The 26,690-nt window shown below is 37.3% G+C and overlaps 1 protein-coding gene across 4 annotated transcripts in view; it reads right to left on the minus strand.

Annotated features, from left to right (window-relative positions):
- Window positions 1–501: 501 nt before the first annotated feature.
- The window catches only part of LOC119658230 (moesin/ezrin/radixin homolog 1), a 79,558-nt gene continuing 53,369 nt past the window's right edge, over window positions 502–26,690 (minus strand). For all 4 annotated transcript variants that reach the window (XM_038065504.1, XM_038065505.1, XM_038065507.1 and 1 more), the window contains exons 3-8: window positions 19,942–20,121; window positions 6,867–7,633; window positions 6,697–6,802; window positions 1,087–1,368; window positions 790–996; window positions 502–666 (exon numbers count right to left, since the gene is read on the minus strand). In XM_038065504.1, the coding sequence (XP_037921432.1) occupies window positions 502–666; window positions 790–996; window positions 1,087–1,368; window positions 6,697–6,802; window positions 6,867–7,633; window positions 19,942–20,121 (1,707 nt within the window). The remainder of the gene's footprint in view (window positions 667–789; window positions 997–1,086; window positions 1,369–6,696; window positions 6,803–6,866; window positions 7,634–19,941; window positions 20,122–26,690) is intronic.

The following is a 26,690-nucleotide window of genomic DNA, read 5'->3' on the forward strand; positions in this document are numbered from 1 at the left end:
ATTTGAGTTTGATCTTGTGTAGTTTTTTCATTTCATTTCTATAAACATGGCCATATATAAATTCCTATTAAGTATACTGGGGTTTTCCAAATTTCCTCTTTTTCTAGTTCCGCTTTCAAACAAAAAAAAACCGCATATTCTACAATATTTCATTTCAACCCCACTTGAGACCAACGTTCAAGATAATTTGTCTTTTTTGTTCTCTTCTTTCCCTCTCAAGTGTGAATATGTTACTAACTACATACATTTAAGAAGAAAAAAAACTACTTTCTATTTCTCATTGTAAAAGTAAAGATTCAGAAATCTTGTTTGTGTTGTTATAACTTGGGGAGGTGTTTTCTTTTTTTGTAAACATTTTAATAATAATGAGACCCTCATCCAAAAAATATTAATTAGTAGTAAATAACAAGGAGCTATTTAATAAAACAGAAAAAAACAAAACAACCACTTCGGGCGATCCTACTGTTACAATAATTGTGTGTGTAATTGTTAGAAAACTATTTACATATTTTCAAATTGATCCACACGACGTTTGGTGTTGCCCTTCCGGATTTCTCGAAGAGTCTTGTATTTGTCGCGTCCTTGACGTACATTCTCGCGATGGATTTTATCGTTAGCGGTTTCTTTTGTTTCATCTCTTGATTGGGCTAGATCTTGTTTCAATGCCTGGAACGAAAGAGAAAAAATAATTAGAATTGGAAAATAACTTGAGGATTGTGATTACTGGTCTTCATCCCGTAAACCTGGCTTTGTTTATAGATTGATTTATGCATAAATAATAAATTTTACCTTCAATTGATCGTGGAGTCGTTCATTTCGTTCAGCCAATGTCAAACGATCTTCAACAGGATCTTTAATATGTTCATCAGTTACTAAATCACGTGAAATGTCCTCGCCAGAATCACCATTTGTGAGTTCTTCGTCGTGTTCGTCTTCGGCGACGTGGTGATGTTGTGGAGTGGTTGTAGCAGCCAAAAGAGCAGCAGCAGCTTCGCTCTATTAACACAAGAAAAAAGAAGAAAATTATTAAGAGTTATTAGAACAACAAAAATATCAATTAGAACACAAAATCAACAAGATTAGTACCTGCTTGAGTCTTGCTTCTTCAACTTCAGCTTGTAGCCGTCTGGCTTCTTGGTCCTTAGACTCAACTTCTTCTTGAATACGCATGACTTCTTGTTGTTTGGCCTGAATTTCTTCTTCGAGTTTAGCACGTTCGGTGGCCTCCATATGCTTGGCTTCTTCAAGTCTTTGCAACATAGCTTGCAATTCCTTCTGGCTTTGCTCAAGTTCTTCCTTCGATTGTTGTAGAGCACGAAGTTGTTCTTCGAGACGGCGAATTGTTTCTTGTGCTTCCAAAAGACTAGCCTATAATCAAAGAAAATAATTTTTAATAAGTTTGGATAAGTCGTGTCTCAAATATGATAAAAATTCGCAAGGGGAAAATCAATATACAAAAATACTCCGTCATACGTTACCCCATTTTACACGATTCATCTTTTTGGCGTCTAGTCTCACGCCCCCGCCCATATGTTCGTGTTTATTTTATAATAAGTTCGAACGGGTGTCACGCGGGATTGGTTTATAAACAGTGGTTTTTTTTTATTATATTTATTATTAATTATGTCATCTAAAATGGCTCAATCCTTGAATTCAAGTGTCATTTGTAAAAGTCATCCTATTACTGCTCAGATGAATTGCCAAAACTATTGTGATAATCAACTATAACGCTGAGATACGTTTCAACTTCCCCAGTGCTTCTCGAGACGTCCGCACTCCTTTTATACGCAGCTGTGTCAAATGCTCTTGGGCGACCACACTCACCGGTCATCTTGGGAGAGTGGATTCCGCTACATGGGGCAGCCCCCCTCGCCACGGTTAGCAGAAACCACACCTAGATATACACATTGGTAGACACCTTTAACGCTCTGCCCATTAATACAGATAGAGAGATTGTGATAACGCGTTACATTTAGATCCTTGATTTTGTTGGTGTTTATTTTCAGTCCAACTGTACTTGCCTCGCTTTCCAAATCCGGAACTATTGGTCAAGATGCATGTCTCGGTGAGAACAAATGGACGTCATCGGCGTAATCGAGGTGTTTGAGGAAATATTTCATTGTGCATTGAATGCTTCCACGTCCTCCGCACAAGGCAGGATGAAAAGCTTCACTAATAACAAAAGAAACAACATCGGTTACAAGATACAGACTTCGCCCTCGAGCTCAAATTCCTCTGAGATTTTACCTCGATGTAGCACGTGATATTTGATAATAGGCATTAGTTTTTCGTGAATGCATCTCTTGCCTAGAGCACGCCAGATACACACCCTGCTTACACTATCGATAGCTTTCATGAAATCGATGAAGAGCAGGTGAAGACCTAATCTCCACCCACTGTTCCAAAAAGATTCGTAGGGTGTTGATATCGGCAATGCACGATGATCTAGAGTGGAAACCGGCCTATTTTCTGACGATCAAGCTTTTAAAGTGTTCTTCTTTCTTTCCAGGATTATTTTAGCTATTATCTTTGCGACGGGAGATAGCTTGCAGAAACCTCCCCAATTGTCACACTCAAGACCGGTGCCCTTCTTTGGATTTTTAACGATTATTCCTTTTTTCACTCTCTGGGAAAGATCTCGGATTCTCAACTCTTCTGTGCGGGTAGAAGTAGCAGATCTGCAGAAACTGCAGGTGCAACAACAAATAACTTTGTAGGGACAACGTCAAGCCCAGCGGCTTTACTCCGTTTAAATGCATTGATTTCTCTTATTTGCAAAAACAGTGCATACCCGTATGTTACAATGGCTAATCATTTCATCCGCATGAGGCGGAACTTCATGGGATATAATGCGGCTAAAAACCGTGGTGAAGTGTTTTTCCTACCTCTTCAGCTGCTCGCCATTGTGGACCATGTGATCGCATGAAAGTACTTTCATGATACGGTACCATATACATATACTTCTGAATTTATTGCGTTCTGCGACATCTTCCGTTCCACTGACCAGACAATTCCCTTTCATCATATCGCACACTACGCTGAACTTTCCGGGGTTTCGCACGGTATCGGAGCTCGGGTGTGTTACGCCCACCATTACTCGCATTCGTCAATACAGCTTTCAATCCCTTCCATTCATCAATCTGTTTCCACGATTCCGCAATCAGCCAGATCTTATGACGTCCTTTGCAATGTAGACAACGACCTGCGTAGCATCAGGAAAAAAAGCATTTTTGGTGTCGGCCCAATGTTCACCAATATTCTTGGGCGAGCTACTGAGGCCGTCTACCATCCGATCAGCAATATATCTTCCCTGCTGTCGAGCGATAGCTGGATTATATAAATCGTCGATATTGAACTTCTGCGGTCGCAGCTCTCCAACCCTGAAGAGTAAGCGACCATCAGATTCCTTTCGAGGCTGATGTCAATCCTTTTCTTATTACGCACATCCAGAAGACAACTCCTAAGTCTACTGCTGATCGCAAAGTAGTCAATCTGATTACTCGTACGGTGTCGGCCAGTTGAAACCCAACTACCTTATGGCAAGTTCTGTGCTTGAACAACATTATAGTTATGGTTGCATAGACGGAGTTTCCCCATCACACGGCCGAGCAACTATCATAGCATCACGACGAGAATATGGAAGCCTCTTCTGTACTGTGTGTAATTGCTCGTAGCAAGCATCCTTCTCCACTATATCGCAATCCTACTGGGATCGGAACCTTAAAACCGTATCCCATATCAACAGAGCTCGCCTTGCTACCGCCGCTAGAAACAATCCGAACGAATTCGCATCTGCTACCACTTGGCTTTCCAGAGTACAAAAGCACATTTGAATAAGTGCAGCAAGATTGATAGGAGTACTCTCCAGAGTCCGCGGAGAAGCGATTCCACATATAGACTGAACGCGAGAAGTGCAAGGAACTGCCACCGAAATTTTACTAACAAATCAGCATGCTCATCATATCGAAACAAAGAGGGAAATCTGATAACCAACCACAACGGCATATTATAGTAATGGGTTCAGTATTTTGAGGAACTGTTCAAAACCTAAAATATCGGCTAGTTAGAGGTCCCCGTCAACTGAAGACGGTGAACAAATGCTGCCACTAAATATGGAATAAATGTTACGTGCAATGGCTTAAGAAGCGCAAGTAGCCCAGAGCCGATAGGATTATAGCTGAACTGGTTGAATATGAAGGCGATCAATTAGACCAAACAGTTGACAACGAGGCATTGTCTGTCCAACACATAACAAAGATAATTACTTAGTATATAATTAAAGAGGTATAACGAAACTGAGTGCAGAAATTTGTTGTTGATCTTCGATAAAAATATCGTAACGAATCGTGTATCTTTGGCGCTCACTTTTACACCACAATATGCCACTTAATACCTTTAAAAAATACCTACAATTTTATTGCCCTCTCAGGTGTCGGAAATTTTTTTCCCTGATCTAGTATCGTGAGATTTCTGGTTAATCTTAAGAATTCAACGTCGACGGCAAATATTTCGATTTTTTGGATCGAAAAGCAAATGCGAAGATGCCGTCAGACGCGCAAAATGCAAAAATGACGACCTTAATATTTGGTACGCCTAATGCCGGGCAATCTACATTCAACGAAGTCCTCATCCAAACACCTTTGAAGGAGGACCGTTGTCAGATAAGCTGTGACTTGACCGAAAAAATGAGCTGCGGTCATACAACAGTGCTTCACCATTTGCATTTGATGGAATTTGGGGAAAATGGGATACATGTGTGACTCACGGGTTCAACTCACTATTCGAAATTTAAAAAATAAAATTCGTCTTTTTTTTTAATTATGAAAAAGCCGAAAAACGACACACACATCCGAAGGGAAAACCTTCAAATTGCCTCTCAACATCTTCCCCGATCCCGAACGACACGCGGGAAGAAGCAACCCTTTTTTCGTACCGAATTGTGATGGGGGATGAAAAACGAAATCTATACATCAATGTGAGACAAAGAATGGGTGACTAGGAGAAACGAGAGTCAAACATGACCCTCACCTAAAGAAGACTATGATTTGCGCTTTGTAGGAATGGAAGGATATACTGCATTGGAAGAAACAGTGGTGCGGTCAACAGGGAGCTATGCATTGCCGCTGCACCGCGTAAGTAGAGCAGTTCACCTGAAGAGATCCAACCAACAAGAACAAACCACTTATGTTGCACAAATCGTTAAAGCCTTACTCTAAGAAGTCGAATGGTAGGTTCCTTACCATGCACCAGACCGTGCATCAATAGATTTTCATCTTTTCCGCTGCCTGCCGAACCAAATGAAAGGCGTTACGTTGGATAATGTGGAGGATTTTCCAAATTTGTTTCAACAATTTTGACATCATACTAGACGTTTTCCGGCGGAACGGGACCAACAATTAGTCTTACAATAGGGGCAGGTAAACATTACCGGAAAAATATTATTAATTAATTTGTTGTTATAATAATAATAATCGTTGGCGCAACAATCCATATTGGATCAGGGCCTTGAAGTGTGTTAGAGCACTTCATTCAAGACCGTAACGGTACACCACAGTACACTGTGGGAGGCAATGTGGTCAGCATTGCGCTCGCCCGAGATTATTACCCTGATTTGACTCAGGTACTCATTCACAGCTGAGTCGACTGGTGTCCGACATCCAATCACGATAACAAATTCCTCTGCCCCCAGCGAGATTTGAACCGCGACCTTCCGCTACGACAGCCCAGCGCTCTAACCACTTGAGCCATCCGGACACAATTTGTTGTTATAGTTATCATTTTTAACGGAAGCTGGGCGCTTCAGGTATGAAAGGTTTTGTTTGCTTCTTCTGTGAGTATATTTGAGTGTAGGACTATCCCATTTGTACGTAGCTCATTAAGAATATACATTTAGTATGTCAGATTTAGTACCTCAGGTTGTAAATTTACACGGTAAAGACAACTTTGAGCTACTGTACTTTGTTACTAATAGTATCATTCTGATCAAACTTGGAGATAATATGCTTCATATTATATTTTATGCTATTACCAACTTTTATAACTCTAGGGTAAACTTTTTTTGCAAACAAAACCTTAAAAATGCTATGAATATATTGACCAAGCCGAATTTCGCTGCAGAAAAATATTAGGACCTCCGGGGAGCAGCAATGCTTTAGGGGGTACTCTGGAAAGTCAATATCCTTTGGTCAATCACAATTTGACTTTTGAATTCGGAGAGACTACTCGAAGGGATCCATAATGTATTTTGTCAGTGAACCACACGGTTGTGGTAAAGTAATGCACTTTTTGATTTTTTTTAAATATACTGACTCAGGAACGGGAACTTCAACATCCAAAACGTTCTTAAATATCGTCGAAATCCCAGGACGAAATGAACTTTATCGGAGTTAAACGTGGCACTGTCATAATATTGCGAATGCAAGTTGTCTGTGTAAATGCCAATTGCATCAAGTAAAGATTACTAATCCCTAAAAATAGTAACAAGCATAAAAATCTCGCTATTTATTATCACTTATCTGACTGAAAAACATTAAATAAAGGATTTTTTGTGGGATATTCATTTTGTTTAAATTGCGGGTATTTATTTGATCAATTCCCAAAAAATAGTTTTGATTCCCGTTGCGGTTCCACTTATACTACCTACCCTGAATATTGACAATAATTCGCTAAACTATAGACGAAAATCTTTAAACTTACTTGCGATCTTTCCATTTCTTCCTGCATGGCCTTCAATCTATCTTCATATTCTTGTTGCTTCTTCTCGGCTCTTTCTCGTGCAGCCAATGCCATTTGGAGTTTCTCCCTGCATTGCAAAAATTAAAAATTGTTAGGACTACTGCGAAACAAAAAGAAATAACAAAAACTACCTTTCTTGTTGTTTAGCATTCTTCTCTTCTCTGGCTTGAGCCTTCATTTGTTGAACATCTATGGTATCTGGTTTTCGTCGTCGCATATACAATTCGTGATTTCCCATGCACAAAGCTAGAATACGCTTATTGATCCTTACACGAGGAGCGAAGAAGACGAAATCGGGTGCCTTCTTATCAATTGGTTTGATAATAAATCGTTTATCGGAGAATGAGATGTTGCGAATTTCCGACCATGGAAAACCAATTTTTGGTGTCAACTTATCATCTTTCTCATAAATGTTCAACCCCAAAGCATCCACTCCCAACCATAGATCGGTTCCCTTCTTATTACGAATTTCAAAGTAATTTACACCGTACATTTCTAGATCCTGTGCGATTTTTAAGTACTCCATCATTGCATCCTCACGCAACATGCCGCGATGTTCTTGCCACCAAGTCATGATCGATTGTTCCCATTCTTCTTTTGACATCTTATGTTGATCGATAACACGTTGAGGAAGTAATCGATCGTTTTGCAAGAAGCCGGGCGTGTGTGTGCTCTTGTTGTAGTCTCCGTGACGAGCTTGCACTGCATAAGACGCAAGTAGTACCGACGTTTCGGGTGGACAGTAGATTTCATCTGACAGAATTGCATTCTTCACTTGCAGATAGAACAGTCGTAGAGTGATGTCTTGAATAAGCTCTTCAACTACATCTTCTGGGTAAAATTTCGCTCGAAAACGAAACTGTAGGGGGTTCTCTTTCTTCACATCTTGATTCATCACCTGTTCAAGGAAAATATTAGAAAAGAGGAATTAGCAAATCAATTTCTAGAATTGCAATTAAGATTTTTCGTAATGACTTTTAAGTTACCCATGTGGAAAATGGCATTGATCCTGTCTGATAATAAGTGTAGGCAATGGTTTAGGAGTAAAAAAGATGATAGATAACAGTCTATTTTAGTTTTAAAGATTGTTACGCTCATAGTATTATTTTGTTACTGCTACTTTTAACCCTTTATAGATTGAATTTTTGGTAAATAGATTTTAATATGCTGCTCACAAATGCATATCAATATATTGACAAAAACAATAAATCGATCGTAATGATTTGGTGTAATCTGAATATGTTACATTTCCAAGTTGTGCTTTTGATTACCCTGGTTTTATTTAAAAAGTTGCCTACATGGACTTATAATAAATAGATCTGAAAATGAGAATATGTGCCTCATCGGTATCTATCATTTTTCCCATTTAACGTTCAACAGACAGAGATGATGAAATTGATTCTTTTAATTTGAATTAAGATTTCCTGGATCATTTTATCCACATTAGACTTAACTCGTTTATCGGTTTGGTATTCTATGGTGCCATACATCATAACAAGCAAAGTGAAACTGCATTTCACCTCGAAATGCTCACGAGCAAATACTTTCAAGTACTTCTACATAATACGTACTGTCCCTAGGTCATCGTCTCCATCCAAATCTGATTCATCTTCATCTGAGCCGTCGCCTTTTTTCTTGTCAACTATTCTTTTTATCCGCTTCAAGTATCTAACAGTTTTTATCAATGGAGTTTCTGGCTGCATTCGTTCAGTACGCAATGGAAAAACGTGGATTCAACAATTTTATACATTTGGATTAATAGAGTCGTTATAAAATTCCAAGAATCAACAACCGACGACAGCATCGTATATAGGGAAGGGTGTCTAAATAGCACTTAATTTCTTCTAGCTTTTATCTAAGTACATATTTATTTTGTACATCTTCATGAATGCGTGTACTTTACCTAGGGAAAACTACGTACGATAATGAGAACATAAAACGCTGGAGGTAAATATCGCTAAGATTACTTTATTTGAGTAGGAAATTCCTCTCACGGGGTGACTATTTAGTGAAACCTTTAAATTTACTGGAACTGAAGAGAATAATACCGTGATGCTCAGTGTGTCCGTGCACGTTGTCAAGCGCACTAGGTCATGACCATTAGAGCTAAACAACGAACAAAACGGATGGATGTGAATGTGATGCTTAATGTGTTGTTTTTCTATACGACATTGCAATGAGAATGGTCAGCGGTTTAATATCTGTTGGCAGTTTCTAACAACTGTCCGCGTGTATGTTTCTGTCATACAAATTATAATTGGGAACATGACCAAAGTCTACTCTATTATTGAGGGAAAAATTAGTTTTCTAAAATAGCGATTCATTATAAAACGAGGAACTTAGGATGTGCTAAATGCTACGTCTTTCTAAGTTTGATTATCGAGACTGATCTAACTTTTGTAATAAGTATATGCAAAATAATATCATGAATAAATCTCCAATCAGATAACAATGTGCCTGCATCTGTTCTCCCAATAGACTTTAAACACATCACATATCCATTTAGATGTTTCCGAATGTACATCGGACCGAAGAATATGAGAAGAATGCCTTTTTTATATCTCTCTAACTTTGAAAATTGGCACTGATCGTTTTGCATCCATGTATGGTATGTCTAATATGCTTGAATGTCATTGAATTCGAAACTAATGTTCTAGACTATGTGGCAGTGATGTAGTCGATAGTGGTGATATCAATAAATTTAATCACAACTTGCTGATTTCATTCATGCGCAAGATGTGGGTAATTAAATTTGTTACCTAACATTTGAAGCCAGTTAATTATGACTGATTGAAAAAAATCCCATGAATGGATAAACATGCGAGTGTAAAAGTCAAGTCAATTGTATATATTTGCACCTTAGAAAAATGTTATTTTTAGAGTTTCATATGAAGTAAAACTGCCTTTTTTCAAGGTAAAATAAAGTTCCTATACAAATAAATACCCCGCAATAAAGTTGAGAGACGTTTTTGTGTGATTGGATTTCGTAGCTTCTATGACGCGCTATTAAATGATCAAGTGTTGACTAGATATTTTAAGAACGTCTATAAATTAAAAGAACATTTTTTTAGCCACTCTGCGGGTTCAAGGAAATCAAGTCATAGTTAGATGAAGTAAACTTTTGAATCTTTGGCTTTAGGCGCTCTACAACTCACCCAAACTAGGCACCTTTGCAGTAGTTCTACATTAAAGCTTGTTATCGAAAAAACTAGAGCAGTACGACTCCACATTTTCGTAAGAACTCTATTCTTGAGTTGGACTGCAAGCAGTTTACATTGATTGTAGTGATCCTTGCTCCAGTAAATAAATCAGATTTTCCGATAAACTCCGTTCTATAGAAAATTCAAGCGTTTTTGTGCTCGCCCAACCACTATGTATGTTATTTATCAGCGTGGAGGCATCGCCGAAAGTTTTTATATTTATGCAACACGCGTAATAAAGTTGGCCAATATAATGCATTTTTATGCTTTTTGTGGCTTCTATTCTAAAAAAAGCGAGTTTAACAATGCGTAAATCCAAGACGGTGCTTTGACTTTTCTCATACTGATAATTCGACCCAAATGTGGCAACACATTTTTCATAAATCCATGATAATGATATACGAATGTGACCATTAATTATACGCAACCGATGTGTACGAGATGATTTACATAATTATTTTGATCTGGAAAACACTGTATTAAGAATAGTCAACCTCATACGCTTCACACTAGCAGTTCAATATTATTAGCAAATGTGAAGAAGTTAACCTAAAGCAGATAAAAACAAGTCGGAAAACCGGAAGCTGAACCCTTCAGGTATGAAAGGCTTTGTGTATTGCTTACATAATCATATTTGAGTGGCCATTCGTCCCATTTGTACCTAACTCATAACGTCTATGCATTTAGTTTGTCAGAGCATTCACTTAAGTCTGATATTGACTTTCAAAGTCTTAGAATACACGAAGTTCGCACAAAAGTAACAACTTTGGCTTATTATAATTTTGTTAGTAATAGTACGATTTAGACCAAAGATGGCAGTATCATCCTCTATAGTATAGTCCATATTACTGCAAATGATTCCAGGATAAACTTAAGGGGGGTTTCCAGTCAATTTCTAAAAATATAATTATAATATGGCTATCTATACTATTAATTTTATTTAAACCGGTATTGGTATGGGAGTATTTTTAAGTTCAGAAACCTCGTGCATGAACCACCATATTTTTTTTTCAGATAGTTGCGTTTGGTAGTTTCTGACACCGGGTTGTTGAAGTAACTGACCCTTTTGTCAATGTGAACTTCAATAAAAACGAAAGAAAAGAACGAAACACTCTGCCGAATAGAAATACGAAATAACGCTGGGGGCTTACTATACAGCATTGTTATGATAATGACAATGAAGTGCAGTAAGTAAAGGAAGAACTTGGTGTCTTTTTCTAACTGCTTGAAAGTGTCAGGAAATTAATCTATGATCTGTTAGGACATACTTATATTCCGGGTGCGATAAACTAAAAACTGTAGTCATATTGAAGTTTCGGTCATTGTCAACGTACAATAATCACTATGAGTGCAGTTTATACGCCACGGGTTGAGGCAGCCACTTATTTATGAGGCCTTAAAGTAAGGTGAAAATTTCAAAACTTTCATAAACCATTGCATAAAAAGGACTTAAAAATGTGGATAAAATCGTAAAAGTAATCGGGTTGGAAAAATGAGCATTGAAAACGGAAAACTGTTGCTAACATAATTAGCGAATTGCGTCAAGGTAAAATAAAATTGAAAATAAAGAGGTTCGTTTGGGGGAATCTGAATTCACCGGCTGAAATGCGGTGGGGAAAATTTTGTTGAACCCAAAACATCAATGGAGATTGTCTCCTGTTGGCTGCTTTTTGGAGTATAGGGCATCCACACAGTCTCTTCATTGTATTGCTATTTTTTCATACTTGATTTTCAAAGAGGTTGTGTTTCAATCTGTGCTGCTGTGTAATTAGTTTACAGTACCCCAAAGTATTCTTTTAAGGGGTTATATACAGTTGTGATGGCCGGAGAAATTTTTTTTTATGGCATTAGTGCATTATATCAAGAATATTCTCACCAAATAGACTTTCGAAACTTCATCACCGTACATACTGCGTACGAAAATGTAGAGTAGGCCTAACATTTTTTCAGATAACTTCAAACATTTGGTTTGGCACACTGATTTTATATTTCTTTAATGCTCAATCTCAGTCGCGTTCCAACATGAAAAATTTAATTTTGCCGTTTATTTTTACAAATAATGCGTGTCATGTAAATGCACAGATTTGGCATGGGACTCAGATCCAAATTGCACGTTGACAATTGCAATATTGGTATTTTGTGCTCTTTAAACAACAAAATTCATGCCTTGGAAACATATAGAAATGCTAATCTGCTAACCTATGCACCCACTATCTCATCCATGTAAGGAATAGAAGTACCTTCCAGCATTTCAAAGAAATGAGTCGCTTTTTCAAATGTTGAAAACCCCAAACCATAACGTTTGATTTGTATCGTGGCTTGACGTCGGATACCAGTCAAGCTGTGAATGAGTACCTGAATCAAATCAGGGTAATAATCACAGGCGAGCGGCTATAGGTCCACCAGCTTTAACATCCCTAAAAATACTTTTACAAGTACCGCACAATAACAGTTAACAGTTCTTTAATCAATGTTTACTGTCGAAAAGAATCCAGAAAAATGAAGTCAGATTATTCGTTGGCATATTGAAGAAAAAAGCGAAGAGTGCGCCCTGTAAAAAGACAACGCCCCGAAGTACTGCGACCGGGTGAACTGTAACAAGTTCAAGAAGAGTGTTATGAATTGGTCCTCACATCCGTCCGACTAATGGACTCTAATTAAGCATAATTTGCAGGGAAGTTTTAAATTTCAATTATTAAGACAAATTCCTTAAATTTGGAGATTGCTGTCGAATGGAGCAAATCGAAGAACTACTGCACGATATGAGACGCTTACAGTCAGAATGTACATAATATTGGAAGTCGACATCTGGACAACTGAAACACAAAAGGCTAGTGGAGGGAGAGTATATTAATGGCCATTAACTGTCAACCATCCTGGAACTGAAGTACAGCTCAAAATTGGGTCGCATCTTTCGCTTTTCTTTTATAAAAATGAGTTCCTTTCACTTTTCCGTAAGCCAGTTCAAAACCATAGTTGACTTCTTGGGCATAACGAAATTGACAAGATCGCTTGTTATACATAGTTCAAGGAGAATCTGTATTCTGCAGAAAAAAAAAGCAAGTCGGGAAACCGGAAGCTAGACGCTTCAGGTATGAAAGGTTTTGTGTATTTCTTTTATAAAGAGATTTGAGTGTGCATTTGTCCCATTAGTATGTAGCACGTAATATATGCATATATTATGTGAAAATATCCACATTCAAGTTATATTGACGACATTCATAGTCTTGAATTTGCAGAGAAGCGACAGCTTTGACCTAGTCTAACATTGTTAGTAATAGTGCGATTTTCACCAAATTTGGCATCGTGATTCTAGGGTGAACTTAAGGGAGTTTTCCTGTCAATTCCTAAAAATTATAGTAATGTACTATTATTAACTTTATTAGAACAGGTATCGGTATGGAGGCTTCTAGGGAAGATAGTCACCACGTTCTTTTTACGTCATTCCTTATATATTAACTTTGTGGAAATTGGTAGATTTTTATTCTATTTCCTCCGTAGGTAGCAAATTAATACTTAGTGGCTTTTGGGATAATATCCCCAGTGGAATGTCAAAAACGAAGCAGTCGCAGCTATGGTTCTCCCTAATAGAGTGAATTGGTTTTTATTGAATTGCAAACCTTCACCAGTCTTATTAAACCATATTTGCGATTGAGTTAAAGGACTATATTCATCAGATATTCCCCAAATTAAAAGGTGGCCTCTGTCTATCAGGGACTAGAAAGAAAAGTAAGTAGAATGAAGAAGGTGTAGATACTATTATTATTATAGATGATATTATTTGCAGTTTGAAAGACGGCCGAGAATAGCTTCTCGATCTTGCGCTTCGACTCCGATCATGGAAGTTTGTGTTTGGCCTGCTGTTGTGGACTTACTACTTACACCACATTTAAGATGACGTTAATGAAACCGAAGCAGTTTCATGAAAAAGGAAGTAGAAAAAATATACCACGATGAAAGGAAAGACAGTGTTAATGCTCCAAATTTCACAAAGTAGTGAGCAGTTAATAGCTGTCCAATCGAAATGAGCAGATAATTAATTTTATAATTTTTATTTTAATTTAATATATTCGTTAATTTAAAAGCAGTTGTGACATTGTTTATGAACTGAAAATGATGTCAATCAATTTGAATATTTCTGCAAATAATATGTTTTTTAGATTTCTAAGAACCATTAGACTATACCAGTCTGTCTTGGAAGCAATACTCCAACTGCATATTAATTTGACATTACAGGCATTATCGGGATTCCCCGAAGAGCTGTCTGTTAATGAGAAAATTATAAATATACATTGGATTTTCAAAAGTACAAACCGGGTAAGTTCAAAACTTCCGTAGTAACATTGCGGTTTATTCAGTGAATATCTAGGCAAAGTTTTCAATTCCTAGTTTCCAGCTTGTTTATATAAAGATATAAACTGCGACAATCACTTCACCTTTCTCAGAAAATTGCCTAATGTAAAATTTGCATTCAGTTTACGAACATTGTATGAGGATTATCATGTGAATTTTACCCAAATTGTTGCAATTCACTCTATTCACCATGAAGTACTTCGTCCGTTATCTTGTAACGAAAGTGAAAGGTGCACACCAATCGTGAAAAAATGCTTGAAAAAAATATCAAGCCACATGCAATTGCACATCTTCAACCAAATGACTTCATTTAAAAAAATGAGATCATTGTTTCTTATCTTTAGCTCGCAAATATCATTTACATGTGTACTAATTTTGTTGCACTCGCGTTTTATAATAAGAAAGTTATCTTAAAACAAACGTGAAAAAATCTACAAGTGAATTTTAAATTAGTTGACTGTTCAACAATATGTTTGTTATCAGGAAAGTAAATTTGAATACATATGCAAATGGTGTACGACGAAAATTCAGGGTGACGCATAGCTGTAACGGAAAAGTAACTATTAAATCTACAAGTGGTAAAACGAATCGTCCCAAATTGAATCTATTCCAGGTATTATATTTATTTTCCACATTGTTAGTGAATCGAATGTTATGTTAATGTGTCATCAGGTACGAGTTGAAGATTAATGTTATCTACTTAATAATGTATCTAGCAAGTTGTCAGATATTAGTTTTGCTCATTAGCATCAGCAGTTGCATGTGATTCATATGATGGATTTTTACTCCAACAGAATAAATATTTATAAATATAAGGTCAGCTTGGTGTGTGATATCACCGAATCAGGAGTGATTTTTCTTAGAAACACCTTAGATCTACAGATGTGGTCAAATAGGGATTGCCACATAATATTCTTATTTTAATTGTAAGAGCGTTTCATAAATTTGTTGAGAGAGATATATTTTGATGTGTTGCTAATTTGGCTGCTGAAAAATTACATTCAGCTGAAATCCAAACTGTTGAACAAGAATTAGAATAAACTCTGGACAATTATATTCCTAATATCAAAGTTGAACAATACAATGCATTTTCTCTTTCTCGACATCACTCTATCTTTAAAGGCCGGTTTTTTCTTCATAAAAATAGACAACAATGGAAGTATAAGAGTCCTTCTCGGAAACAATTAGGAATCAAGCTCACTTTTCGACGACTGCCTTCTTCAGAAGTTAGTCCCGCTAAATCTGGGCCAGGCACAGCTGTAATTTTGTTTTGTCTAGTTGGATTTATTCTTTTCCCGCTGTCAATGGACCCCCATTTAAAAAGTTTGGCCTCCCTTGGGAAAAGCAAATTTTTTAGGCATTGATTTGAGAAGCTTCATTTTTAATGTGGAAATTTGTCTCTACAAAAAATGATAGATAATGTTGACGGATTCATCAGGAAACCGCCATAATCGGCAAAAGAGGGAAAGTGGGGAAAAGCGCCGGGTTGGACTATCTTTAAATCAACAACCAACAAAATTCAGAAAATTGTTGAATTTATCCATTAACTATGGGGGCAAAGATTTGGTGATTTGGGCGAAGATAGACTGGAAGCTGACCAGCAAAGGTTTCCATGCAATAAGAATTCAAAGCTATCAATAGCGATAAAGACAAATTTGACCCTAAACGTAGTGAAGCGGCTGGAATGTTGCAATTTTGCTCCTCTTTTTGATTAATTTTTAAATGACCGCCGAGCCATTATGCCTAAGAAGTTGATTCAGGAGTAAAAGGAGAGGATCTGTAAGTTCCAAGAGAGGGGAAACGAAGCGAAATCTGTGAATAGAAAGATACCGATGGAGCTTCCGGCAATTCCATAAGTGTGGAGTGTAGCCTTCAATTATATATATTAACAACTTCATTAAACCCTTTATAGAAATATCTGAAGTAGGAGGAGCCAGTGAATTTGCTATGCACTCGACTTTGACGGAAGTGTCCTAAAGTCAGAACATTCATTCTAAAACTTTTCTAGAAATGCAAGAGGAAACTTCCGAAGAACTGATGAAATTCTTGATAGCAATCCATATTTGATAAGTTTCCGCAATTGTCGCAAACGTGGTTTTAAGGGAGTTGTCAAATAAACAATGTACAAATAGCCTTTAAATTTCATAAAATGTGTGCATTTATTTTTCAGCGGTGGAAAAGAATTTGACAGGTTTGCAGGATTTAATCTCTAGAACTTTTTCAAAAACTACTTTTTCTGGGGGCGAAGTATTTTCTACAAATGACCGCAAAATATCGGTTTATATTGAATGTGATACAGAGACTTTTTTAGGAACGAATCCTGAGTGAGAACAAAGAACACAATTTAATTGAAAAACCATAACCCTCTTTCCAATCTGTGCCTGGCATTATTGTGCAGACGAGTATTATTCCTTAAAGATGGGACCTTTGTCCTTCAAACTGACAATTCCACGATATCTAAAAGATCATTCCTGTATTTATTTTTGACGAAATCGGCATGAAAAACATTTCGCTTCTCAAAGAGAAACCATTCTCATGACCTCTTTAGTTGATAATCTCATCTTCATCTTTATCGGTGTCTCCACTTAACGCTTTAATCGGCTTCATTTCCCTCTTGATTTTAGTATTATAACCCTCCGACATGTGCACAGTAAAGGAGATCAACTACATATAGGCATATACATATAGACTACATATACACTAAAATCGATGAGCTTTGCGCAGTTTACCGCAAGCAAGTAGCAAATAGTAGATTCTTGGCAGAAAAGGAATTCCCGCTTTTTGTGTTACTCCCATTGTAAATTGGGTGCCAGGGTACAAAACTGTCGATGCAACGGCGTCCAAAGGACTAGCTTCAGTTCCGCTCAGCGGAAGCCTCAACTTCATCGTAAGTACAGAATATAAATGGAAGTTTTTACTAGCCAATACGAAATGCAGTGTTTTCAGTAAAAGAGTGTATAGGAAAATTAAGAGAATTTTGTTTTAAAGTTTACATTTTATTAAGATACAATACAGGGCTTTTTCGCCATGACATCAGTGTCCAATCTCCCTTGCTAAGGATAACAACTTTTTTTGCATACTTTTCCATATTCGTTTCAACGTTATTTCCAAATAATGAGTCCTTTTTCTTCATACCTCTTAACTTAAGCTTCATCAACGCCCAAAAATTTTCAATCAGATTGGCGTCTGACCTTCGAGCAGGCCAATCTAATGTGGTGATACCATTTTCCTCTTTCCAGCGGGTACACAACTGACTGCAATCGTTATCTTCTTGCAAAATCTATTCGTTCCGGTAACAGAACAATACTTTCTGATATAATTATGCCATAAACTCTGTGTCCACTTCGTAGAATTAATAGGCTAGTCCTGGGGTGAGTGGAAGCGCTAAGTAGTAACCTCAACAGAGCGTCCAGAACGTTCAGCATCACTTTTGCCCATATGACACATTGGAAAAAACCACTGAAACCACTTATAAACTGTTCTAATCGAAGGTACAGAATCACCATAATGTTTATCTAGTTTCTCTTTAGTCTCCTGAGACGTTTTGCCTCTCATAAAGTAATGTTTTATCACTACACGAAATTCTTTTTCGGCCATTTCTTTTTAAATTACTCGACTTCCTCAATTCAAACCAATGCTAAACATAAAGAAATAGACCGATATGACAAACTACGTGTGTGTGTTCTTTCAAGATAAGCGGCTAACATGACCTCGATACGCTCCAGTAGTGCCATCTTTTTGACTTTGCACGGACTTTTCAAACGACCTTCGTACCTTAGCCTTAGTCTAGCTTAGACTACAACGACTGGCGTTTTAAGTCCAATATAATTCGCGACCTTGTCGTGTTTTTGCGCTGATAAAAGGGTCTTTTCACCTGTTGGCACTTTCGGTCACGCTGCTCCCAGGGCAGAGGTGAGGCAGCGTCTGATGAGTTGCCTCTGTCCTAGACGAAACCGTCAGTCAAATTTTGATTTTTTCGACCTTCGTACAATTGCCCACAGTGATCTCAGCTGAGGAATACAAATGTAACAGGAATCCAATCGACATCTGCAGGGACAACGTGCGCCTTGACTTCCCCTATCCTAAAACCGTGTTTGATGGCTCATACTCTAGAGTAACAAATTCGTGCACCGAGATGACAAATTCATCGTAAATCATGTCATATGGCCCAACATGGCGGATATACACAGTCGTGGGTCCGAACATATCTGTTTTGCCAAGTGACACGCTATCATTGTCCCAAACTAAATTGTATTTCAATATCAGCCACTTAAAGGCTGGATGCCTCATAGCGATCGACTACATCAAATTTGAGCAGGTAGGTAGATAACATGCAATAGAACCAAGACAACGGCCTTTCACCCGGCTTCAAAGGGCATGATCGAGTACTAGCACAGGCGAATAAAAAACAATTGTGCCGGAGACATAGATCCGAATGGGTCGACGAACTTCCTACCATTCTGCTCCAGTTTCGATCAGGACTGTCAAACAACAGTCATCGAGAGGGAGTACGGCACGGCGATAAGACCACAAATCGGACAACGAACCTCCAGTTATTGCGGGAAAACATCGAAATTTTATGCACAATCTACGCCCAGTCCAGTAGGGACATCACTGCAGACCCTCGCTATTCATTCATAGATCGTTGAATAGCTGCTAGTGCGTGTTCGCGCATGCCAGAGTCAAAGGTTCCTTCAAAGTAACTCAATAGATCTCAGAATTCCTTTATGAAGGTCCAATTAACGGGTAATCACAACCTATCTTCGTTCAAAGTTTGAAACAGGCTTTTCTGGACATAGAAGAAAAGGAAACTCTCGAGAAGACGCGTCAACCAGAGGAACATAAAAGTGATTGTCCTTCCCCTCCCTCAGTGTCAAAACTCTTTTTCCTGAACAGGTTTTCTTGGACCGTTACTCTATGAACTTTTGCCGTTTAATAAAGCGATTATTGTTTGGTAACTTCACGATTTCTTCTCCAAGAATTGGCCGCTTACCAGAAATCAAACAGTTGAACGTGATAAAGCCCAACACTTTTAAGACTATTAAATAGATAGTTTATTCGAAATAAGTAACTTTCAACTATCATGCAGTTCTGGAATAAATTTTCCAAAAATAATTTAATGTTCTTCATAAACTAAAATAAATACTTTTGGATGAGTTAAAAATATAGAGGCTGACCAAATTAAAAATATTCTATAAAAAAAATGATAAGTCGTTACTGAATGTGAATGCTGTTGAACCAGATACATTGAGCAGTATTTATTTGGATAATATTTGGGGCCCACATATCATAAGCATCTATGTTATCAATATTCTGTGGAGGCTATCTTTCTACTCGACCTAAGAACTTATCCATTACGAACATCTGTTTTTTTTGTCCCTGCTAAATCTCTATGATTACTAAAGTGTATTTAATTGTCTAACTACCAGCAAAATTAGCCTTGAATTATTTCATAATTATTTAATGATTACAGCACAAGGAGCCAACATTTCAAAGTAATGAGCAATATTACATGAGGGAAAAGTAGCAATAACAATGAATTTATAATTGTTAGCAATAAATAATTACAACTGCAGTGGCATGGAGCAGTTTACGTACGCGTCTACAAATTGAATTTGAAAAAAAATGGTTCGACAAATCATCTTCAACCTACCTTTTTGTAAAGCTTAATCCATGTAAGATCCCCTTTCGAGTCTGTATATTGAAGGCCGAAGAACCACACTTCACGCAGTCCAATTGTTTTAACAACTTGATCGAAAAGTTGTTTGCCGGTGGTAGTTTGCTGGATAGCAAACTCCAGCTCGGCGTCCATTGTAGTAACACGTACATTGAGCTGTAAAAATACAAGCATAGGGAAATGGGATATAAATATTTGTTGCATTATTTTACTAATAAAACATCTTAATTAGTTTTGAGTTAAGATGATAAAAATAAGTACCATCTAAGTGCCATGAAGGCCATTTCGTAATATCATATTATATCTTGAATTTTTGTTTGTAGCAGTGAATTGATAGCAGATACATCTGGTGCTTGGATGGTCCTTAATCCAATATGCAACTTTTTCTCTGTTTAAATTTATTAATTTCAACTCAGATTTTATCTAGGAACATTGTTAACGTAGCAAAATTTGTCTAGTTTCCAAAGATTAACTCTTTTTTAAAATGGAACATACTAAAATTGCTTCACATAATCGCAATTGTTCTGAGATGTCGATATCTAAATTGAAATAGTAATTATGTTTAAAATAATATTGATCCCTCTGTTTGCTAATTTACTATGATTGATCGCGCGAATCAGAACTGGGATCGTTTCAAATTCTGCTATCATTTCACTCCCAAACGTACTTGTGTAACTACACGCAATTATATTGGATATGAATCATATAAGTACAGCTTTTTTGTATCTTTTGCAAGTAGAATTAGACAGCTTATGCAAAAACAAAATTGTCACAAGTTTATTCACATGAAATCTGCGTTCGTGTTACTTGAGCACTTGAAAAAATCAATCCAATTAGTTTTCGGGGTTAATGGTTTATGATAAAACAAGAAAACAAGAAAAAAAAAACAATAGGAAAAGCTCACAAAAAACCAGCGACAATAGAGCGGAAAGAACAACAAGAACCATCAGAAAGAGCAAGTAACCTCAGCTAAATTAATATCGTTCGATGTAGATACGTAAACAGAATCGAAGCCACACAATTTACTTTCTTCATATGTAATTTGTATTGATTTGAGGTTGCCTCCAATCAATTGAAGATAAATTTGAAGGAATTTGAACGATGCGGAAATGGTGGGTGACTGAAGTGTCCACGTATGTGCATGTACATGTACTCATAGTGATTTTTGTATCTATTGCAATTGAATGATTGATTTATCGGAAAAAAGTTAAAATGTCTGGAGGCGAGTCGAATAGCAGAGATGGCGGAAAAGGCAGGTTGTTGGCTTTATGGAAATTAGTTCCAGTTGAATGCGTTTCTAGTGTAATTGATGTGTTTGCTTGCACATATTACTAAGTAGGAAAGGTGTGTCAATTTGCGAGAAAGTACGACATTACATCGTATCTGGACAGAAAAGATTGTAAAGAAAAAGTTAAAAAAGTCAAAATAGAATCCAGAATTCAATTTCAGCATAGACTTTAAACCGTTTGCCTCAATGTGGGGACACGACGGTGAATATATTTTATAATAGACATCCCTTCTCATCCAGAAAATAAATGTGGATACATATCGTCATCGCACATATACGTTCAAAAAAACCAGAAAAGATTTTATACGAAAATGTCAACATTCTTAATTCCGCGGTCGCGCATCAAGTGTAATTGAGGTATGCATTTTTCATGCCTGCTTAAGCAACGCTCCTGTGATGTTCAAGAACAAACTCTACAGCTGGAAATTGTTGATGGAAAATAGCAATTAGATTTGTCATCAAAGCTGGGAAAAATAACTTTGAAGTACTTCGATTTTGCAAAAATGTTCGAGGATAGGAAGGTGGAGAACAATCACAGTTTGCTTCCTAAATAATAATTTTAAGAGGTTTTCTGCATCGTGGCAAACTGTCGAAGATTTATTATTTCATTGCAAGACTTGAATCTGATAGCCTACATACTCCTCCGTTGCAGGATTGGTTCTACTATCAGATTCCAGTTTTCTTAATTTGGTGTCATGTTTAGGATGGAGAAACATGGGGGTTAGCGAAGATAGCACGATTGAATTATTGCTTTATGGTAACAGTAGATAGATAACCAGATTAGATTATACGATAAGTGATAGCGAGTGTGAGACGATATTCTGGCAATTTTTTCTCCCGAAAACGCAAAAGTGGAGATATGGGCACCAGATCTAACGTCGCCAAAAACAGATCAATAAGAATTTGCGGGAACTATTTAGCCTTAGTTGCCATCTATGTCGGAAACTCTATAGAATCTTGGGAGGTTGAGAGAAAGGCAAACATCCTTTCAACTGGTATATTTCAATCTTTATAACACTATCAGTACGATGTTCGACTAATCCACCAAACATCATGACACGTATAAACATATGATGCGAAAATAACTGGTCTGTTAACTTGTTTGGAATGAAGTTCTCGAAAAGGTGACGGCAAAGTGTGCATACAGAGGGACGCATAAGCCTAGAAAGCATAACTTTTTCCTTGGACTTTTTGACATTGTAATTGAACAATTTGCATCAAAACACTGAATTTCATTCGTTAAGATTGAGGTAGCGAAGTATCATGTGAATCTGTTGTCCAGTATACAAATTACATATCATTGGAAAGATGACAGTCATAGCTCCCATTTGAGCGTTAGAAATATTTGATTATGTTGAATTTCGATTGAGAAGAATAATTATTGAATATGGACGAGGAGTGCAACTTTTCTACATGTTTTAAGAGGAATAATCGTCGGCCCTGTATCAAAAAATATTCAAGATATTTATTTGGACCGTGTTTCAGCTGTTCGAACAATGAAGCAGTGATTTGCACCGAATTTTTCAACCTCAGTTTGGGTACCTGTCCCACCATTGAAGTCAGGAATCCACTAAAAACACTGAGAAACAATAAAGCGCCAGGGTTGAATGGAATCCCTGCGGAGCTATAAAGACAAGAAGTGTGAGGAGGCGACCAAGCTTCATTAACTTATATACACTATTTGGTCTGAAGAAACTATGTCGGAAGGTTAGCGCAAAAGTTACATTTACCCTATTTATAAAAAAATAAATTCTGGTGACAGAACTCTAGGGGGGATATCGCTGCTACGTATATGTTTACAAAGAGCTGTCAAAAATAATTGAATCGACACCAATCGTTGACAGATTAGAATAACAAGGAAATAGACGAAATCAATAGGGAAACGAAGTTCACAATATATACAACTTTTATTCGGTCTGTTTTGTGTTACGGCAGCGAAACATAGACGGTGAACAAGGCCGGAGAGTAAAAAATCAATGCTTTCAGACGTCGCGTCCTCAGGAGAATTTTAGGTTCCGTGAAGGTGGATGACGGATGGCGAATGAGATACAATAGTAAGTTACACCTATTATACGATAAACCAAAATCCATATTAAGATTCGAAAGCTCCAGTGCGTAGGCCATCAGAAAAAAATCCAGGCGTCTACTCAAAGGCAATGATGAAGGGAAGCGACCACCAGAAAAACACCGAAGCAGATGAGAGAACTCAGTCAACAACGCAACTTTCATGCTACTCGGTTTCAGAATTTGGAGGACGCGGTCGCTAGAATGAGAAGAATGGAAACGAAGACTTCAGGAGGCCAAGGATCGACATCGAAATGTAGTACCATAGAAGAAGGGAAAAATTTTCGACATGTGATGCTTTTCGAGTTTTTGAAAGGAGTAACCGCTGGCGGTGCAATAAAAACATTCAAGAACCACAGTTCTTTTAACTGCAATGAAGTGATTTGTCAAATTTAGTGATGGTATTTTCACCGCAAAGACGGATTTCGTTCTGGACGCTCTTCCGACATGGCGAACGAGGTTCTGCGCACATCAATAGCAAACGATACCTGCATTTGAATAGAAGAGGTAGCTGAGATTCTGCATAATAGTTGATCAACAGCGTTTCGCATTCCTTTCCAAGAAAAGTTAACCGAATTTTCGGGTAGAAAAAAAAAAAAAAGAGTTTCTGAACCGTTTGGTAACTGGCGCTGAAAAGTGGATCCTTTATGCCAACATCCGAAAAAGGTCCTGTTATCCGCTTGGTGGGAATGGCTAGGTGTGATATCTTTTTAGTTGCTTCCCTTTGACTATTGATTGGAAGGAGCGACCAACTAAGCAAATGAGAAGATGCAACAATAAAAGAAAAAAGGTTGAGTTTAAATAAATGTAAAAATGTTATCTTTCACCACGACTTCAAACCATATCCTTCGAAAGATACTTTGGGGTATCTCTTATTCCATCCCCCATATTCTCCAGACATCGCACGCTCCGATCCTCCGATGGTGAAAAAACAGGAAGATAAGCGTAAACTTAAAGAAAAACATAAATGCACGACAGTTAATACATAAATGGATGAATTGAGGGTCTTTTATGTAGGATTGGGTTTTGCTGCTCCATAGAATCATAGACGTCAGCAATTAAGGTGCTTTTCCCCAATATGGAAATCATCACAAATTGTTGTAAATCGGCTATTGAAGTCAGTCGGATCAGTTAAAGCTGAAAAGCTTAATTAAGTTGATTTACCAATTGTGCAGACACAGGAAAGCATTTGCTAGGTCATAGTAGGATCGCAATCCTATATATATATCTCTTGTCCCACTTTCAATCAAAATACGAAGACTCAAAACATTACATATTTAACATATTGCATATTGTGGAAAATCTGATGAAGTATTATTAACAATTTCGCTACCAAACGCTGTTCTACACCCCGCATGATAGCGTATAGATTATCCTTCTGCTTCAAAGAGGGAAAGGGGTAAAGTGCTGTGTTGGCATGGAGGGTTATATGGAACTGTTCCTTTAACTAAGCCATAGTAAAGCTTGCTTAAAAATAAACTGACGATCATGAGAAATCGTCCCACCAATTTTCTGTAGAACTCACTGATAAGCATCGTTTCGACTAGGAAAGAGACCTTCGAACATAGCTCCTCCTCCTACTCTGAGTAAGTCCACGACAATCGCATTCGGTGAATAAACAAAATTAAGAGACCGCGGAAAAGTAAAAATTTCGCAACAGTAGAAATAAAGCGGAAAGTTTACAATTCAGAAAAATTGTGATTCAAAGGTTTAAGATCGTATTGGTCAGATAGTAGAAATAAAGCCGGCCAATTTGAGAAAAACAAAATTCTTCAACAAAAATACAAATAAAAAAATTCTGGGACTTTTTGGATAGCGCACCAACGAAACTTCAGAAAAAATGTGATTGGGAACTCTGTGTCATTTAATAATTCGGGGAATGACAGGGCGATGCAAGATTTCATTTGGTTCACGCCTAGGAACTCTAACAAAACAACTGCACATGCAGAGAATAACGACAAAGTTTGTTCCAAGGTTGATGAGGTTCGGGTTTTCAACGAAGCTATTGAAATGGCAAATGACAATGAACAATTCTTGAAAACCATTTTTGGAAGCAAAGGCTCAAACAGCAAAACGGAAAACTGACATTTATCCGCGACCCAGAAAAGGACGCCAAGTGAAATCTCATGTCTAGCTCATCCTCATGGTTTTCCTTAACTGGAAAGGCATTGTATACTACGACCTTCCAAGAGGTGAGGCATTTAATCGTTCTTTTTTAACGTTGAAACCTTGCGACATTTACGTGAGGATGCGGGAGCGGAGAAAAGGATATGAAAAACAAGTTGCCAGAGATGTGGGCACGCGGGGAGTAGGTATTGCACCACGAGAACGCTAGTTGTTCGCAATTTTTCACAAAAATGCGATGCCAGTTGTTCTTCATCTCAACCCCAGTATTCACTAAATATTGCCCAAAATACTTGAGACAAAAATGAAGAGGCCCATGAAAAGAGAAAGGTTTGGCAATGTTGGGGTCATTTGAAAAATGTTGAAACAACTTAAGAGCATTGCGGAATTAGACTTCTAGAAGGCCTTCCTGCAGCCGAAGTGGCGTTTAGATTTATTGCTACTCAAGGAGAGTACTTTGAAGGAAATATAATTATATAATTTTTAATTAATTGAAAATAAATTTCCAGAAAGTCTTTTTGTTCTCAAAATAACTGAGAATCAGGATTATTAAACCAGCACTAGATTATATTGCCGTAAATTAGTAAAGCTACCATTATGATTGTACGGGCTATTCCAGATGAAAAACTTGTCAAATCGTTCTAGCCGTTAACCATTTTCTAGGATTGCAAAATCAAGTGAAGAGAATTTTAGATTTTCTTTCCCGAAAAGTAAAAATCAGAAATAAGACTTCGAAAAATGTGTAAGGCAAAATACTTTTTCATTTTGAAATCTGCAATGTGAAGAAACTCGACAAAAAAACAGTACCTAAAAAAAAGAAATAATTTCGAAGGGAACTTCCTTTATAGGCTAAACATTTTTTATTTGAATTCGCAACCAATCACACTCGTGAGAAGGACATCGTGTCTCTGAAATACAGTATTTTTGATTTCAAATAAAAAAAATGCCAATAAAAGAAAATCCCCTTCAAATTTTTGTCTTCACTTAGTCGCAAAATAAAATGATGAAAATCTACATGTTTTCGAGAAATGGGTGATTAGAGAAATATCGACCATAAAATTTGTTTATTTGCTAGCGGTTGAATTCATCAGAAAGCTCGAGTAATATTGTATATGTCACATAGCTTGAGCATAAGAACTCTACGTGCATAAATTTGCAATTGTACAAATCGACGAGCCCACCAAGCTAACCAGGATAATTTTGAGAGCATTTGTCTTCCTTGCTGGACAAAATATCCGTCATATAGAAT

Source organism: Hermetia illucens, chromosome 5, assembly GCF_905115235.1.
Source record: "Hermetia illucens chromosome 5, iHerIll2.2.curated.20191125, whole genome shotgun sequence".
NCBI lineage: Eukaryota > Metazoa > Arthropoda > Insecta > Diptera > Stratiomyidae > Hermetia > Hermetia illucens.